Source organism: Carassius gibelio, chromosome A9, assembly GCF_023724105.1.
Source record: "Carassius gibelio isolate Cgi1373 ecotype wild population from Czech Republic chromosome A9, carGib1.2-hapl.c, whole genome shotgun sequence".
In the NCBI taxonomy this organism is placed as follows: Eukaryota; Metazoa; Chordata; class Actinopteri; order Cypriniformes; family Cyprinidae; genus Carassius; species Carassius gibelio.
Window position 1 is genome coordinate 16,250,229 of NC_068379.1, and position 17,868 is coordinate 16,268,096.

Sequence of the window (17,868 nt, forward strand, 5' to 3'; positions counted from 1 at the left end):
ACAGGACCTGCACAGTGATGTTGTTTTGGTTGCTTTTTTATATATCCTCCTTTAGAACTTCTAACTTTTTATATCTTATAACTGTAGAGAAGATCAGTTGTGCAGTTGTGAATTTTGCAGTAAAAGAGTCTTTTATGCCAAGTAGACTAAATGTGTAAAGAGGACAAGATGAACAACCTAAATATTAATGCATGATCTAATTTGTTTCTTTATGAAAATAATATTTGCTTTATAAGAGAAATCTGTAACTCTGATAAATGGACAAGTGATTTGAAAAGGGCATAGATATAAACTGCACTTTCTGATTTAACTATCATTAAACTACTTTGTTATTAGTGCACTGTGATGTGAGATACATGAGAAGTATCAATGAAAATAGTGTCAAGACTCCTCTCATTTTCTCTCACTCTCTCATGTAGAATTTGAGAACGAATGGTGTTTTCATTAAATTTTATACTATATTTGACCAAATGTCAGATTCATAAAAACAAATTTACTAAAAACACAACTTTATGGTTTTGTTGATCTAAGTAAGGCTGCACAGTAGGGTGTAACCGTATACTGTTTGTATGTTTGGCATTTTTTAATGTTTTATTTATTAATTTTTAAGCCTAGTTATCTTGTCTTTTTTATTTTTTATTTCCTGTTTTAATTTTCTATGTAATGTAGATTTGATGTAAGTGTATAATGTTTTTTCAATAAAAACAAAAACAAAACATCAATAGGTCTGCAAATGCGCATGCGCCAGTTGAGCTTTGCTTTTTTTTTTGACAATATGCTAATCGCTCATTTTCAAGTGCCAATCAGTTTAGGCGTTTTGACGCACGGTACTCGGGCAGCGCTCAGTGGGCGGAGTCAAGCGCTGAACGCAGAATAAAAGCACTGCAGCCTGCGAGCAGCGCTCAGAGTGAGGAGAGTCATGGACGTAAACTAAGCAGAAAGTTGTCATGATAAAAGTTAGGCATTTATTTCAAATTACAGCAACAACACCCGTTTCCCTTGTAAATCAAACAACCTTTCCCCCCAGGGTCTGAGGTTTGCTTAAGTTTACAAGGCATCGCTCTTTCAACATTAACTAACGTTATAGTTACACTCTGACAGAAAGAATGCGCGAGTCAGTTAGCATTAGCCGGCTAGCAGCGTGCTGACAGGAAGCGAACAAAAGATTGCTCTGCCTTTGTCCGCTTGCACTGACATTCGGTCCATGTAGAAGGAGTGATTACCAACACAATGCCTGTGTTACTTTTCCTGATAGACACGTCCGCCTCCATGAACCAGCGCTCCCATCTGGGCACTAGCTATCTGGACATAGCGAAGGGCGCAGTTGAGACTTTCCTGAAGGTAAATCAACACACATCTCTGCTCCACACTCTCACTTTACTGAAATCTTAATGAAAACTGTCTTTTCTTTCGCTTTTCTCCACAGCTAAGGAGCAGAGATCCGGCCAGCAGGGGAGACAGATATATGTTAGTGAGTTTCGAGGAAGCACCGGCTGGAATCAAGGTACAAAAACACTTTTATTTCTGTCCAAACCTGATTTATTTCACTCCAGACAATCTCAGCGCTCGGCTCGTCTGTTTGGGTTGAATTTGTACCACGGCTGAATTTGTAGTGTGAACGCATTCTGTCCAGCATGAATTTGTGTGTTTAAACATGGCCGACATTTTGTTCAGTGTGGCAGCAGAAAGCTCTTCGTGTGTGTGTGTGTGTGTGTGGAAAGAGAGATGTGAGGCTGACCTAACTTGTCCCGCCCAAAGAGCGAGAGAGAGGACTCTTCACTGCCCTCTACATTAATACCCCAAAGAAACTTTCAGATCATTCTGTCTATCTGAAGAATTTTGATGTATCTCTTAAAAGGCATAACTAATCATTTTCTCTGTTTTGGTATTTCAGGCTGGATGGAAGGACAGTCATGCCACTTTTATGACTGAGCTGAGGAACCTGCAAGCAGTTGGACTGACATCAATCGGCCAGTCTTTAAGGACCGCTTTTGATTTGCTCAATCTCAATAGATTAGTTTCGGGGATAGACAACTATGGACAGGTATGTTATAAACCAGGGACTGGTATAAAGTCTATGGCCTAGACCCATGAGCCCATCCCCAACATCTCACAGTTAAATAAGCACCCAATAGGCTCACACTGTGCCAGCACAATCCCAAGACCCCCTGGTGACACACAGTAGTAATAAGTAAACTACATCTAGGATGCCAATAAGGGTAATGAATAACTGAAGAAGCAGGTTGTGTAGTAGGACACTGGTTATGATTTGTATGCATGCTCTAGTTGAAAATTCTTCCAGCTCTTTGTTTTTATTCTCTGGAGTTTTGAAAAGGACAGTTTTTGTATTTCTGCATGCTGAGCTGTGAAAGTACAACAGATTCAACATCACCTCTCATGGATGTAACTATAATAGTATATTATGGAGGTTATGTGTGACATTGATCACACATGGTAAATTAACTTTTATTATTGTTATTATTTTAGGAGGAATTTTAAGAGTGTTCACAGTGGGCTGTTTATATTAATCTGGCATCATAGGATTATTCTGTGAAATTACAGATTCAGCCGAATGCACAAGAACACTTCATCGCTCTTCTTTTATGAGCGTTTGAGTGTGTGGATAAAAACTAGATTTGAGTGCCATCTACTGTTAAAAGTATAAGCTCAGAAAGCGAGGATAGCGATGCATTCAGAATCAAGCCACAAATCGTTTCTCCATCGATTTATCGTCGCAGCTCTAGTTATTATGCAGACACTAAATGTAGGGATCTAATCCTGATTTACGGATGATTATGGATGACACAATTACATAATCGTTTAAAGCAGCATTTAATCGTTCAATGTCTTTTTCCATTGTTTTAATTTTAGATTTAACATAATGCCATGCATATTTTTAATATATTTTTATTTATTTAAAGGGGTCAGGAACTGCCGTGTTTATTTTGTACTGTTCTCTGAAGTCCACTTATGTTACTGAGATCTTTACATCAGAAAACATCGGAAGTAATGTCCTGTTTTAATCTCCTCATCATACCCCTTTTTGAATAGTCGTGGCAGATCGTAGACTCAGAAATAAACCCTGTCTGTTATGATTGGCTAACAGTTGTGTATGTTCGATAGCCTGTGTCCTTCATAGATGGATACTGCTTTGATTTAGGTTAAATTAGAGCCATCTTTGTATGATTCTGCGTAGACCTGCGTTTGCTCCATTTGTTATTTACACTAAATGTGTGAATCGGTGGGCGGGGCCAAACAGGAAGTCCTGTAGAAGCAGGTGTTGATCTTCATCAGAGGCAGTGTTTAGCCACACTATTACCTCATAAAGTGGCACTTTCCACAACCTGTCATTTTAGCAGATTGGCTCCAGTCTTGGCTGTCAGACACACAGTTTTGAGTTCGGAAACTTGCAGGATGTTTTCATAGTACAGAGACCTCTTATTTGTCAAAGGATCAAGGGAAGTTTTATTTCTCCGTTCATGACCCCTTTAAAGAAGAGTACTATAGTACTGAAAAGCAATAGAAGTTTTTCAGTTAGAGTAGGGTTGAGATGGTGAGAATTTTCTCATCGGTTAATAGAAGTGTGACCCACCCGAGGGGCGGGTTCATTGAGGTATTCTCTCTTTTCTTCAATTTTCTTTTAAATCGCTTGTAAATACGGATGCACATTTAATTTATCTACATCAAGGTATATATATATATATATATATATAATCTCTTGATGTAAAAAAAAAAAGTTTTAATAAAGTAAAAATCAGAACGCACCGTGGAACCAAAAAAATAAGAAATGAAAAGAAAAAAATAAATACAAAATCACTTCAGATAAATGTCAAAAGCCAGCAAGCTTTTCAAATTTTCAAAACCTTGCCAATCAGCTATGCACTTTTGCATTTAGTTTCGTAACTAAATCTTAAATTAAAACCTCCATCGTCTTGTCTCTCACCTCACTCTTCTTGTCAGCCAGCGTGACCGTCCTCGATTGATAAATGAAATTTGACTCCTGCTGCTGATCTGTTGTTCGAACCGCTGCACTGAGCAGCCTCGTTCAGTTTTTAATTGTAGTATCGGTTCTCTAACTGAACAACATTATTTTATTATTCTAGAAAAAATTAAAAAGGGGAGAGGGGTGTTACGGTGGGTAAGTGACGTAACCGGTGTAACACCGTCAACACAGGCTATCGCAGCCAGCCTAAGTTAGTGTTTTCAGATTATTTGCATATAAAAATATGACACGCAGTTGCTTCAAACAATGGTTTAAACATCATTCAATGTAAATTGTGATAATTGTCACAATTAAGACTTCAAGGGAATAATCAACTATGATTTTTGGCATAATCGTGGAGCCCTAATTAAATGTTATGATTGGTTTTAAGCACAATTATTGTGTGGCTGTAAGGGCATTGCTTTGGTGTTCTGGGAGTTTATTTATTTGCCCAAGTCTATGCTTTTCGCAGACATTATTGTCTTCATTTGATGGCAGACATTGATTTATATTGAATTATATCACCTGTCATGTAACTTAATTTTTTCACAGCCCTGGTTCTGTTTCCATTCACATTTACTGCTGTTAGGTGGATTTCGCAGGTGAAATCCAGTCATTGCAATAGGAATCCACATGATCAGCAATTTTTCGGAAATTTTGTGAGTTTTATTGTGAATACTTAGTAATGGGTCTTTCTTGGTTTCTGGTTTACATTTGTTTCAGAAATTACTTGCCCATAATACTGCACTGTGCTGAAGATATAATTAAGGGTAATCATTGACAAAACAGTTCATTTAAATTATTGGTTATGCATTATTTTATCAGTGCACATGTGCCATATTTTCAGTTTGTGTAATAAAGTAGTGTAACTACCGTATTGTTAACATCAAATACAGTGAGTGTAATTCAAGCTAAACCTTTCTCTAATGAGCTCCATTGCTGGTGCTCAGTCTTTTTATGGTTCTTGTTTTATAATGATTATATTGTCTTGTCTTTTGCAGGGTAGGAACCCTTTTTTCTTGGAGCCTGCTATCATTGTGGCCATAACGGATGGCAGCAAGCTGACCAGCAGTTGTGGTGTACAAGATGAGGTGGGTCGTGTGTCAGTATGGGCCGGACTTTGAGGATTTCCTCTGTGATGGCCGTCCTGTCTAGTCATGGGTTTCCCATTTAGTTTTTCTACTTGCTGTTTCCTGCTTGCTCTTTCCACTTAAACTTTTCCTCTTGATAAAGGTCACTCCTTCCTTTCCATTGTTCTCTTTGACCATATGAAACATTTTAGAATTGATCATGTTAATGGAAAAAATCTTGTGATGTAACTTGTTTGTTTGCTGGTTTTTTATTGTACTTGTTATACTTGTATTTTTTAAATAGTTTTTGCCATGAGAATAGCCTTAGATGTTCACATAGCATTAAATATATTCTATGCTATCTTTGACAGTATGACTTGCAGGGCTGTAAAAGTAACTGTCTGTAGCTGATAAAATATGCAATAGACAGTGTCTCCTATAGAATTTTTTTCCTGCAGGGATTTTTCCATTTCGGTGTTGACATGTGAATTAATTAATTCTATTTCTCTGCTCCAGTTACATTTGCCCCTGACAACACCATTACCTGGCAGTGAGCTGACCAAAGAGCCCTTCCGATGGGACCAGCGACTCTTCTCCTTAATACTCCGCATTCCAGGCCACACCCCTCCGGACCCTGAACCAATGGGTGGAGTTCCACTTGACCCGTCCCCTATTACACCCATGTGCGAGGTCACTGGGGGTGTGTATGCATCTGAACACGTTATAAGTGAAAATTTGGTACTAAAAGACATTTGTGAAATAGAAAAGTTTCTGAATGTGTGTATGTGTGTTTTTTTTTTTTAATTAACAGCTGTCTGACATGCAAACTCCCTGTTGAGGTTTTTGAGAAAAGGTGGCAAAATGTATGTTGCTGATGTCTTTTAATGAATGGTATAAAGTATAAGAACTAAAACGTATAGCACTGGTCTGATGGCAGCGGTTTGGAGTAAACAAACACTAATGAGGATTCTCTCTGGAGTCATGAGCTGCTAAAAGGCTACAACAGTTCTTGAGTCACCATTACACTGAACTGTGGAAACATGTCTGGACAGAACTGATGAGCTGCTGATACAAGCATGTGTTGACTGAACAAGTGTGCAAAATGTAGTTTGTAAAAAGTAAAACCTAGTTTATGGTTTAGATGTGTAAATCATCCGCATTCACAATGAATGGGTGCTTTAATAATAGCATTGCACATACGTCACATGCTCCTCTTAAGTCAGGGGAATTATGTGTTGAGAGAGTTTAAGTGCTGTCAAATGGTGTTTTGTATTGCTGATTTGTGGTTAAGGGCAGATTATGCTGGACTGGTGTGTGTGTGTGTGTGTGTGTCTGTGCGCTGACTAATGCAGGTGTGTAATAGATACGAACTGAACTTCACTATAGTGAGATGATTTACTTCTGTCCTCTCTTGCTGATAAAATACAGTACACACAATAGTGTGGCCACTGTGTCTGTAGCATTGTGTGCATGCATATGTGAATAGCTTTGACCAGCCAATGAACTGGCCAGAAAAAAAGGCTTCATCTTAAACCAGACTGCAATAAGTTACTTCAAATGTGAATAGTTGTTTATAAAATGTACACGTAAACACTTAAGTTCAATTCAAATGCTAAACGTCTTTTAACTGTGTTTTTTCTGCTTTGTGTTTAGGCCGATCATACAGTGTATTTTCCCAGAGAATGCTTAACCAGTGTCTGGAGTCTCTGGTGCAGAAAATCCAGAGTGGTGTGGTCATTAATTTTGAGAAGACTGGACCTGATCCTCCACCTACTGAAGGTAATTGATGTGTTTTGTAATTATATTTTCAGTATTATTTCAATAAAGTGCATATTAATATTTAAACTGCTATTTATTAATTTTGGCTGTGACCAATATAGGTGGGGTGGATAGATGAATACTTCATAAATCCAATGTCGAAAATTGCCTTTTTTAGTATTCAGACATGAATGCTATTCAGCTACAGAAAACATTATGTAATTTAATACAGTAAAAACACTAATATTGAGATTACAATTGAAAAAGTTTTCCATTTTAATATTTTTTGTAAATGTTATCTTTTTCCTGTGATTATCAAAGCTGAATTGTCAGCTTTTTGTAACAATTTCTACGTCTTTGTCATGTTTGATCAATTTAATTTCTTAATGAAAAAAGTATTACTTTCCAAAAAAAAATTAAATGGTAGTGTGCTTTGCAAAAACCTGGCCATTAATAATGACACAACTTTCTTTGTTTTACCCAGATGGCCCAATAGAAATGAAGTATGGACCTCAATCGTGGCACAGCTGTCATAAGATGATCTATGTCCGACCCAACCCTAAAACTGGTGTTCCTGTTGGTCACTGGCCTATCCCAGAGTCCTTTTGGCCTGACCAGAACTCTCCTACTTTGGTATGAATAAACTTTTCAGTATGCTCTACCATCCGTTCAGTCTGTTTTATATCTAATGTAATGTGCATATGCTGTGTTGGTATTTCTGTAAGTGTACGGTCTGCTCATTTGACTCTGTCCCTGTGCAGCCTCCACGTGCAGCTCACCCGCAGGTGAAGATTTCATGTGTTGATTCAGAGCCCATGGTGGTGGATAAAGTGCCCTTTGACAAGTACGAGCTAGAGCCTTCTCCGCTCACTCAGTATATACTGGAGAGGAAATCACCGCACACCTGCTGGCAGGTACTGCTCGTATCAATCTTTAAGCATGGTTAAACTTGTCAGACAACAGATAGGCTGAAAGATCGAACAGCCTGCCTGAATGTTAATCGCCATTTCATTCTCTCTCAGGTTTTTGTGTGTAACAGTGCTAAATATGGAGATCTCGGGCAGCCGTTTGGTTATCTGAAGGCCAGCACAGCTCTTAACTGTGTCAACCTGTTTGTCATGCCTTATAACTACCCCGTGGTGCTGCCTTTGCTTGGTAAGCTTCATTACTAACGTCTGGTTTATCATATGGAGGTATTAAAGGAATTATTCATATAAAGATTTGGTTTAGTTATTCTCTAGTTCTGCTTGCTTTTAAAATCTTGGCAAGTACAAAAGGAGTTTGGTTGATATTTTATTCCACCGAACTAGAACAAAACTAGCCACTATTATTCTTTGAATGTGAATGGACATAAGTGTCATGTATAACTGTTTATCATTTATAGATGACTTGATTACTGTGCATAAGTTCAAGCCTCCAGCAAAGTGGCGGCAATCTTTTGAAAACTATCTTAAAACAGTCCCTCCCTACTATATCACTGTAAGTAATGGAAACCGTAATTCATTCTAACATTACAACAGTGTGATGGTATCTTCTGCAATGCATTCAGGTTATTATTATTATAATTTTTTTATCCTGATTCACCAGGCCCTGCGGAAAGCACTAAGAATGATGGGAGCTCCAAACCTGTTGGCTGACAACATGGAGTACGGACTTAGCTATAGTGTTGTATCTCATCTCAAAAAGCTCAGTCAGCAGGTATGATCTAACTTCGCTTGTTTCTATAGCGTTTATTCTTAAAAGTGCTTTATTAAGTTTTGTATTATATTGTGTATATTACAGGCAAAGATCGAGGCTGACAGAGTTTGTGCATTAGTAGGAAAAAAGGCGGCACTAGAAGGCGGGATTAAACTTCGCTGCAGAAGCTCCGCCCTCTCTCTGGCACACAGGAAAGATTTTACGCAGCTACTGCAATGTATCATGGGAGATGGACCAGCTCTGCCAATGGAGACAAACACCAAGGAGTTTGCTGGCTTTCAACTAGCTGCTCTGAATAAAGTATGTATATATTCACCACTGTAAATACAGTACACCTGTAGGGTTTGTACCGTTTTCATGTGGTCAAAACCAGGAGATCCACAAAGAATACACACGTACAGGACATCACTCAGTTTAAATTGAGTCAGAGTGAGATTAATATTGCTATGTTTTTTTTAATTATTATTATTTTGAGGGCTGGAATTGACTGCAAGTGTTTTACATATGGCAGATTTGCAGTTTAGACTCATGTTTTGTGCCTGACCAAGTATTCCATCAGTACTGAGCAAATGATTCATGGTCCGTTCTCACCAAATTAGATCACTTATCTTTGGCACGCTCCTGTTTCCTTCCATGCTCACACAGGCATTAAAACCACAAGGACTGCGGAACCCTTATGATATCCCCAGATCTCATCTGCTGGACCAGCTGAGCCGCATGAGGCGGAACCTTCTGCACGCCAGCATCTGCATTCTGAAAGGACAAGATCAAGGTAACACTGACAGCCACGAATGGTTACTGATGTTCTTAGAGCAGTTTCCTGAATATCTGGAATATCAGATTTAGCTTCTGATTTCCAAAAAGAATCGTGAGCCTTTTTTTTCTGACAAGGTTATGCTCAAAATGCTATTTACATGGTACATTTTGTACTCAATTTATATATTTTTCTAGATCAGATGCATAGTGTTCCTATAGCTCAGATGGGCAACTATCAGGACTTCTTGAAGCATTGCCCATCCCCTTTAAGAGAAGCGGACCCCGATCAGCCTAAACGTTTGCACACCTTTGGTAACCCCTTCAAATTGGACAAGAAGGTACCTTTAGATCCATGGCTTTCAAAAACAAGCAGTATATAGGTTTCACTTTCAGGCAGATAACTGTTTTTCTCTTCTCTCCATGTCAGGCGATGATGGTAGATGAGGCAGATGAATTTGTTACTGGCACTCAAAGCAAAGGCAAACGTCCAGGAGAATCCAGTAGTCCTGCTGGAGTAGGGGCCCCCAAACGCAGGCGCTGTATGTCTCCGCTGCTTCGGCTGGGACGGGCTTATACACCTCCTAAAACACCACCCAGATGTAAGTAACCAGCACACACACATGCAGAAAACCCTTTAGTTTCCAGTCTGGGAATCATTCCTTTTAATTCTGGTTTCTTATTAAATTAAAATCCTCTCATTTGCTCGCCCTGAGTCTGTCCTGTTTGTCATGACCGAAACTTTTGAAGCTCCAGTTTTATGCATGTTTCAACACAGCTCCAGATCGTGATCACACAGAATCGGCCGATCACATCGCCAACCATGTGGAGTCAAACTGCAACTCCGTCATGGAGCCGAGTCCTGTGCCCGAGTCTGAACCGATCCAGCGGAGGAACCACCTTCAGCTGGATGAGGGTGAGGACCAGCAGGACAGAGTGCAGGAGAACGGCCAGTCCAGCGACAGTGAGTGGTCTCTGGGCAGCGAGGGTGAAGAGGAGGCTCCACACCGCTACCCTTCCCCCTGCCAGCTGAAGAAGATCCTAAACCAAGAGAGCCAGGAACTGAACTCTGAACTCCGAGCACTCATCACCAAGGAGATCAGGAAGCCTGGCAGACGTGAGTAACAGCGTACACATACGTGTGCATATATCTGCTACTTGACTCTCATTTCCTCTCCTGATGCTCTTTACTGGATGGTATCCAATAAGTGAAGGAGGGGGGAGACCTCCACCAAAGGCTTTGTCTTGGGCCTTGTGAAATCAACTGGCCAAGCTTGCTTCATGTCCAAATCTGTAACATTACAGTTGGTTTCCATCTGTTTTTTTTTTTTAAATATTGTAATGGAAATTCCATGCTTTAGGAAATACATTTGTTCCTGTGGTTATCCAGGTGTTTTTTTTGTTATTGCTCATAACACCATACATCAAATCTTTCTTCTCCCCAATGTCCTTTTGTCTTAATGCAGGTTATGAGAAAATCTTTTACCTCCTTAAGCAAATCCAGGGCAGTTTGGAAACGCGTCTGATCTTCCTGCAGAGCATAATTAAAGAGGCGGCCAGGTAAACTTCCAGTGCAGATTTTTAATATACTGGTATTTGTATGAAGGGTTAAAGCCCCAAGTATACTTTCTTTTCACAGCTCTAGTCTAAAAAATGAGTACAAAGATTTTTTTTTTGTCAACTTTTGAAGAGAAAAGAACACAGACACTGGACAAGAATGAAACTTCTTTAATTGCATTTGTGCTATCAAATGGACTATACTTAAGTGTGTGCTCAGCAGTACATGTATAAGCATTCTAAACCAAAGTATACTTAATGTCTTAATGTGCAAACCCAAAATTACACTTTATTTATTTATATTTCTTTCTTCATATAAATAACCCCACTATGTTTTCATAGGCAATGCTCCAATTAAATTACATGCATCGTGTGTGTGTGTGTGCGCGCGCAGGTTTAAGAAGAGGGTCTTGATTGAGCAGCTGGAGAACTTCTTAGAGGAGATTCACTTAAGAGCCAACGGCATGAATCATCTGGACGCTTTCTGAGCACTCCATCTGTCCTGCTTGAAGGACTCGTATCTGCACTATTTATGTAATGTAATTTGGGACTTGTGTGTCTCCAGTCTTTATCAGTATTGAAGCTGATTTATTAATCAGGACTTGATGGGGATGTTGCTAAACCTCAGGACCGGGGAAAATGGGAAAAGTTGCTTTTTCTATAACAAATGGTCATAAGCACGCACAGCTATTTCTATCCTTTTTTAAAGGCATTTTTCTCATCTAATTGTGCCAAAAAGAACTGGTTGAATGGCACTGGCAATCCTCCTCACACATTTGCATTTTTGGATTTCCCTTGTGACATTTTGACACGTGGAATTGATCACTAATATAAACGTTTTTCTTTCAACTGCTTCATATCACTTTTATTAGGTTGGACCCCCCTAATAAAGCAACAAGAAATCGGCAATATTCGACACCATTTAAAAGACGAGTTACCAAGCCATTCTTTAATGTTGGAGGTTTGAGTGACTTTGAGGTTTTATAATTAAAGTAGACTTGCCCACTCAAAGTAATTTGTTGTTTTGTAAAATAGCTCATCTCAGGAATGATGTTGATGCAAAAGATTTGGCAGCAGAGGAACAGATTTCTGGAATTTTTGTTTTCCCAATATTATAAAAAAAGCTTTTTCTCCTTTCACATGTTACACAATAGTTTTTTTTTTTAATTATTATTTTATTTTTCTAGAAAAAGAAATTTGCCACTTAGACTTTTATTTGTGAAGCACCCATCATTATTAACCATGGATTCAAGCAACTGTTTTGCCTTCAGCAAAAGATGTTCTGTACGATGTCGTGGTTTTCAGACCACGTAATCATGACAAACCTGTGAGAAAAAGGACTTTATCGCTTCTCTGAACTATTTTCTCTTGACTAAAAATTGCAAATGACTGTTCTGAACAGTTTTGAATTTGGTTTACTGAAGCAACAACCAGATGTAATGAAACACCGAAATGATGTAAAGTTAATATTTACTCATTCAGGACTGAGTTAAGAGCCACTTATTCATTGACGTGAGATGTTGCTGCTAATGTATTCCTACATTACTGCCAAATATTCAGTATCCTTCAGCCTTTTTTATTTTATTTTATTTTTTTATCTGTGTTTGTGCATCTTACCCTATTTTAACCCTACACCAGGGACCAAATCTTTTCCCAAATGTTACTGGTAAATACAAAGGGTTTCTTTAAAATATTTTTATTATGCTGTATATATATATGTACATGGTGACATTGAAAATGTTATTTAAAAGAATGTTTTGGTGGAAAGCCTTTTTTGTATGTATTTGAATAAAGTCTATTTTACACTGTATATACTCATGTAAATAAATTACATTTTTCTGTCATTTTCTCAGTGGCACAATGTCATTAAAATTATTGCAAATCTTCCCAGGTTCATTGTTTTCCATTCACTTAAACCCATCATTTTTGTGGGGGTAAAGATGTGAAAAGTGACTCACTATGTGATGTGATATAGATCTATATATATATAGATTAGATATATTACTAACTGAACTTTAAGAGAGTTCACCCAAACATTTTAATTCTGCCATTAATTATAATGTCATGTCATTTCAACTTTGGAACCTTAATATATTTTTTGATGAAATCAACAATTTCTTCTCTGCCATTTCAGTCTTTGCCACGTGTTCAGGAGCGTACCACGACACAAGCGCTGAATGTTCTACATCAGAACATCAGCAGCACCACGCTCATGTGTGTCCATGAAATCAGTAACTGATGGTAACCAAACATTTCCATCAGAATTGAGAACATTTATTAAGAGCAGAGGGGGAAAATGACAACAGACACTTCGAAGTGCAAAAACCCTGATGTAATAAAATTTTATTTACAGATATGTACAAAAGTCTTGTCCCTCTTCCTGAAGCACCAGTGGACCCTCCTAATGGTCCTCTTGTGAGTTAAGTTGGCTAAATAATGCAGATGTGTCCTGTGTGTGTTTTTCCTTTTTTCAAGCTGTTGTGATTGCATGTATCATCTCAAGACATCTCGGCTGGATTCAGAACTCGACCTATAAACAGCAATGAACCTGTGGAATAAAAACCTACACATTAAACTGAATCTGACACACAACAGATGTCATGCAGATCTGTATGCTTTCATGTACATTATTAACATAGTTTGTGATCATTTTATTAGGGAGATTTCTGATGAGTTCCTTAAATGTAATTTCCCTCTCTCCCCCTTAGGTACACAAACATTTGCATTCTTTTTAAAAGAAATTCATACTTTTATTCAGCAAGGATTTATTAAATTAGACCTTCATAATGCTATTCATAATGTAACAAAATAATTCTTTCACATAAATTGTTCTTTTGAACTTTAATTTATAAAAGAATCATGAAAAAAAAATATGATTTAAACAAAATCAGCAAATTAGCATATTCAGATGTTTTCTGAAGGATAATGTGAAACTGAAGAGCAGAGTAATGGCTGCTATCGAATTCAGCTTCGCCAGCACAGAGATAGATTACAGTTTAAAACATATCAAAATAGAAAATCATTTTAAATGAACCCTTTAAAATAGTAATGATATTTCACAATATCCCTGTTTTGACTCTATCTCAGATTAAATAAATGTAACCCCTGTGGTTCTAAGAGACTTTTGTGTGATTATTTCTCAGCGTCTATGACTGCTATAAATTGTTTCGGGTTTAACTGTCCTACCTGAGATGCCTCTAAGATCAGCAGCTGAGGGACTGAAGACGTCAGAGATACCGAGAGACTGTAAAACAGGCTTCAAATTTACCCTGATCTGCATCTTAAACATAAAATACATGTATAAATACTATTCATTTTATATCCCATTTGCATATAATAATATTTCACAAGTAATGCTGTTACCTGGGCAGAAATATATCCATCTTAGTGCGTCTTAATCCAGTATCCCACAGTCCCACAGCACGGGCAGTGAGCTGCTTTTCCAGCTGGGACAGAGGGGTTTTTCGGTCACTAGGTAAGGCCACCAGTAGCCTGAGTGAGCGATCCAGGTAGGGAAGCTCCAGCACTGTGTATGCATGCTCTGAAGGCAGGCAGAAATGCCCTAAGACAAGTGGACAGGGAAATATATACTTTTAAACCTCCACTATGCTCTTAGCAGAACAATCTGGCTTCCATCTTGCTCCTCCCCTTACCAATATTGACTTCGGTTGACTGGTACATCATCGGGACTTTGACTGTTCTGCCGTCTGAGAGGCTGAAGGGCAAGTTTTGAGTGTTGGTGAAGAGGAATTGTTTCTGCCAGGCACCTTGAAACACCACTGTGCTCAGAAGAGCCATGTGCAGTAAACTGTTCTGGGCCTCACTGGACTGAAGCTGCTCTTCTCTTGTCTGGAGATGCTCACCAGCTTTAGAAATAAATCATACACTTAATTGTACACTACAGTCATTTAGATATCTTTCCAGGCAATATATCTGACTTGTAACTATACGAGTTTCATGTGTTTTATCATGATAAAACAATTTAAATGCACTGAAAAATATTTGGTGTAGAAACAATTTTCACAAAAAGGATTAAAAAACAAAATTGCAAGTGACATAAAAATAACATTTTGAATTAGGAAGAATTAAACTGTATTTTCTTAATATATATACAGTTTTGTTCAAAATAATAGCAGTACAATGTGACTAACCAGAATAATCAAGGTTTTTAGTATATTTTTTATTGCTACGTGGCAAACAAGTTACCAGTAGGTTCAGTAGATTGTCAGAAAACAAACAAGACCCAGCATTCATGATATGCACGCTCTTAAGGCTGTGCAATTGGGCAATTAGTTGAAAGGGGTGTGTTCAAAAAAATAGCAGTGTCTACCTTTGACTGTACAAACTCAAAACTATTTTGTACAAACATTTTTTTTTTCTGGGATTTAGCAATCCTGTGAATCACTAAACTAATATTTAGTTGTATGACCACAGTTTTTTAAAACTGCTTGACATCTGTGTGGCATGGAGTCAACCAACTTGTGGCACCTCTCAGCTGTTATTCCACTCCATGATTCTTTAACAACATTCCACAATTCATTCACATTTCTTGGTTTTGCTTCAGAAACAGCATTTTTGATATCACCCCACAAGTTCTCAATTGGATTAAGGTCTGGAGATTGGGCTGGCCACTCCATAACATTAATTTTGTTGGTTTGGAACCAAGACTTTGCCCGTTTACTAGTGTGTTTTGGTTCACTGTCTTGTTGAAACAACCATTTCAAGGGCATGTCCTCTTCAGCATAGGGCAACATGACCTCTTCAAGTATTTTAACATATGCAAACTGATCCATGATCCCTGGTATGCGATAAATAGGCCCAACACCATAGTAGGAGAAACATGCCCATATCATGATGCTTGCACCTCCATGCTTCACTGTCTTCACTGTGTACTGTGGCTTGAATTCAGAGTTTGGGGGTCGTCTCACAAACTGCCTGTGGCCCTTGGACCCAAAAAGAACAATTTTACTCTCATCAGTCCACAAAATGTTCCTCCATTTCTCTTTAGGCCAGTTGATGTGTTCTTTGGCAAATTGTAACCTCTTCTGCACATGCCTTTTTTTTAACAGAGGGACTTTGCGGGGGATTCTTGAAAATAGATTAGCTTCACACAGACGTCTTCTAACTGTCACAGTACTTACAGGTAACTCCAGACTGTCTTTGATCATCCTGGAGGTGATCATTGGCTGAGCCTTTGCCATTCTGGTTATTCTTCTATCCATTTTGATGGTTGTCTTCCGTTTTCTTCCACGTCTCTCTGGTTTTGCTCTCCTCTTTTAAGGCATTGGAGATCGTTTTAGCTGAACAGCCTATCATTTTTTGCACCTCTTTATAGGTTTTCCCCTCTCTAATCAACTTTTTAATCAAAGTACGCTGTTCTTCTGAACAATGTCTTGAACGACCCATTTTCCTCAGCTTTCAAATGCATGTTCAACAAGTGTTGGCTTCATCCTTAAATAGGGGCCACCTGATTCACACCTGTTTCTTCACAAAATTGATGACCTCAGTGATTGAATGCCACACTGCTATTTTTTTGAACACACCCCTTTCAACTAATTCAACTAATTGCCCAATTGCACAGCCTTAAGAGCGTGCATATCATGAATGCTGGGTCTCATTTGTTTTCTGAGAATCTACTGAACCTACTGGTAACTTGTTTGCCACGTAGCAATAAAAAAATATACGAAAAACCTTGATTATTCTGGTTAGTCACATTGTACTGCTATTATTTTGAACAATACTGTATATATACAGGTGTTCATTTAAAACTTTTTTTTTTGGTGGAAATCAATATTAATTTTAAATCATGTATATTTACATATTTGCCAGTCATAACTCTATTTCAATTCAAAACAATATTATTTATATCATATATTTACATAATTAGTCAGTTATATTTCAATTCTAATCAGTATTTACACTAACATAAAATAAATGTACGAAGTTATATTTAAAATTCATAAATTCGAATCAATGTTTAATTTGACAATTATATTTTAAACTCACTCTTATATTTTAGTTTAAATCAATATCTAATTTGGCACAAAATACATTTACATAATTGTATTTTAAAGACAAAATTATATTTCAGTTCGAATCAATATTTAATTCATAATCATAAGGAGCCAGGCAGAGGGAGGCATGCGCTCGAGCAGCAAATCCACAAGTTCAGCCCCCCCCCCACACACACTGTATTAGAGAGAGGAAGTCATTACACAAGCAGCTTGTTCTTGTGATAGAGCGAGCAAATGCCATCCCAGCTACAACACAGAGCAACATGCTGCATCAGCATTTCTGCATGAGAAGCCATTTAATAATTCATATTCCCGTCTGATCAAAGCCAAGGTGTGAACCTTACCAAACTGTTAACATCTGCATGTGCTTAATCAAATGTCTAGCCAACTCTGTTTGCAATTTGAAAATATTCCTATGTATTTTTGGGTTGTTTCAGACTACAAAATGACCAAGACGTGCCACTACTTCTCAAAGGTTTTTTGATCGATTGGTTGATTGATTGAATGAATAAATGAAAGAAGGCAAATTTTCGGTCATCGGTGTCACAAGATCCTTCAGAAATTATTATGAAATATTGATTCCGTACTCAAGATTTAAAGTAAACAACTCTTTCATTTTGAGGTCAGATATTTAAAAGTTGGTCTAAACATACTTAGAACACTGAAGGTTGTCTTAATGGGTAAAATGTTGAAGGACTAAAACATTAAAAGATTTGGACACGTTTTAGTCCCCGTTACAATTGGACAATTCTAAGTGGAGCCTGGACATACTTTTGCAGGTTCAGGATTACATTCTGACAATTAATTATGTAGCGGGTTGCAATTTAATATGTGACCAGTCTTAAGTCGCTGGGGTATATTTTTATCAATAGCAAAACAAAACATTGTATGGGTTAAAATGATCTCTTTTTTTTAGGCCAAAAATCAAGTAAAGATCATGTTTCATTAATATATTTTAAAATTTTCTACCGTAAATATATAAAAACTTCATTTTTGATATGTAAAATGCATTGTTAAGAATTCATTCGGACAACTT

General features: G+C 37.8%; 2 protein-coding genes across 7 annotated transcripts; one reads left to right on the forward strand and one right to left on the reverse strand.

The window, feature by feature from the left end:
• Positions 1-822: 822 nt before the first annotated feature.
• Positions 823-12,704, forward strand: LOC128019787 (integrator complex subunit 6). 4 transcript variants are annotated; one of them, XM_052605995.1, is made up of 18 exons: positions 823-1,341; positions 1,427-1,504; positions 1,895-2,044; positions 4,984-5,073; positions 5,569-5,752; positions 6,706-6,831; positions 7,295-7,443; positions 7,572-7,724; positions 7,833-7,965; positions 8,195-8,289; positions 8,398-8,508; positions 8,593-8,808; positions 9,154-9,280; positions 9,460-9,602; positions 9,692-9,863; positions 10,040-10,378; positions 10,728-10,821; positions 11,213-12,704. In XM_052605995.1, the coding sequence occupies exons 1-18, from the start codon at positions 1,231-1,233 to the stop codon at positions 11,304-11,306; spliced, it is 2,565 nt and encodes an 854-aa protein (XP_052461955.1). In that variant the 5' UTR covers positions 823-1,230; the 3' UTR covers positions 11,307-12,704. The 4 variants fall into 4 exon arrangements, 3 of the variants coding, with proteins under 3 accessions (XP_052461955.1, XP_052461956.1, XP_052461957.1); XM_052605996.1 differs by having other exon boundaries at positions 892-1,341; positions 10,046-10,378; XM_052605997.1 differs by lacking the exons at positions 823-1,341; positions 1,427-1,504 and adding an exon at positions 4,572-4,641 and having other exon boundaries at positions 1,913-2,044.
• A 372-nt stretch (positions 12,705-13,076) lies between these two features.
• Positions 13,077-14,772, reverse strand: LOC128020324 (probable serpin E3). Of its 3 annotated transcripts, none has more exons than XR_008185348.1 (4): positions 14,472-14,772; positions 14,182-14,380; positions 14,005-14,098; positions 13,077-13,366 (listed from the first exon to the last, which is right to left on the reverse strand). XR_008185348.1 is itself a non-coding variant. In XM_052607159.1 (4 exons), exons 1-4 carry the CDS (start codon positions 14,614-14,616, stop codon positions 13,349-13,351), a joined length of 420 nt encoding a protein of 139 aa, XP_052463119.1. In that variant the 5' UTR covers positions 14,617-14,772; the 3' UTR covers positions 13,077-13,348. The 3 variants fall into 3 exon arrangements, 2 of the variants coding, with proteins under 2 accessions (XP_052463119.1, XP_052463120.1); XM_052607159.1 differs by having other exon boundaries at positions 14,005-14,062; XM_052607160.1 differs by lacking the exon at positions 14,005-14,098.
• Positions 14,773-17,868: the final 3,096 nt, after the last annotated feature.

Bases quoted from the DNA above. Each gene is read 5' to 3' on its own strand.
- LOC128020324 (XM_052607159.1), bottom strand. From the start codon at position 14,616: ATGGCTCTTCTGAGCACAGTGGTGTTTCAAGGTGCCTGGCAGAAACAA. The intron at 14,381-14,471 runs GTAAGGGGAGGA...CACTTGTCTTAG, and splicing joins GTCAACCGAAGTCAATATTG to GGCATTTCTGCCTGCCTTCA. The intron at 14,063-14,181 runs GTAACAGCATTA...CCTGTTTTACAG, and splicing joins ATGGATATATTTCTGCCCAG to TCTCTCGGTATCTCTGACGT.
- LOC128019787 (XM_052605995.1), top strand. From the start codon at position 1,231: ATGCCTGTGTTACTTTTCCTGATAGACACGTCCGCCTCCATGAACCAG. The intron at 2,045-4,983 runs GTATGTTATAAA...TGTCTTTTGCAG, and splicing joins GGATAGACAACTATGGACAG to GGTAGGAACCCTTTTTTCTT. The intron at 7,966-8,194 runs GTAAGCTTCATT...TATCATTTATAG, and splicing joins CGTGGTGCTGCCTTTGCTTG to ATGACTTGATTACTGTGCAT.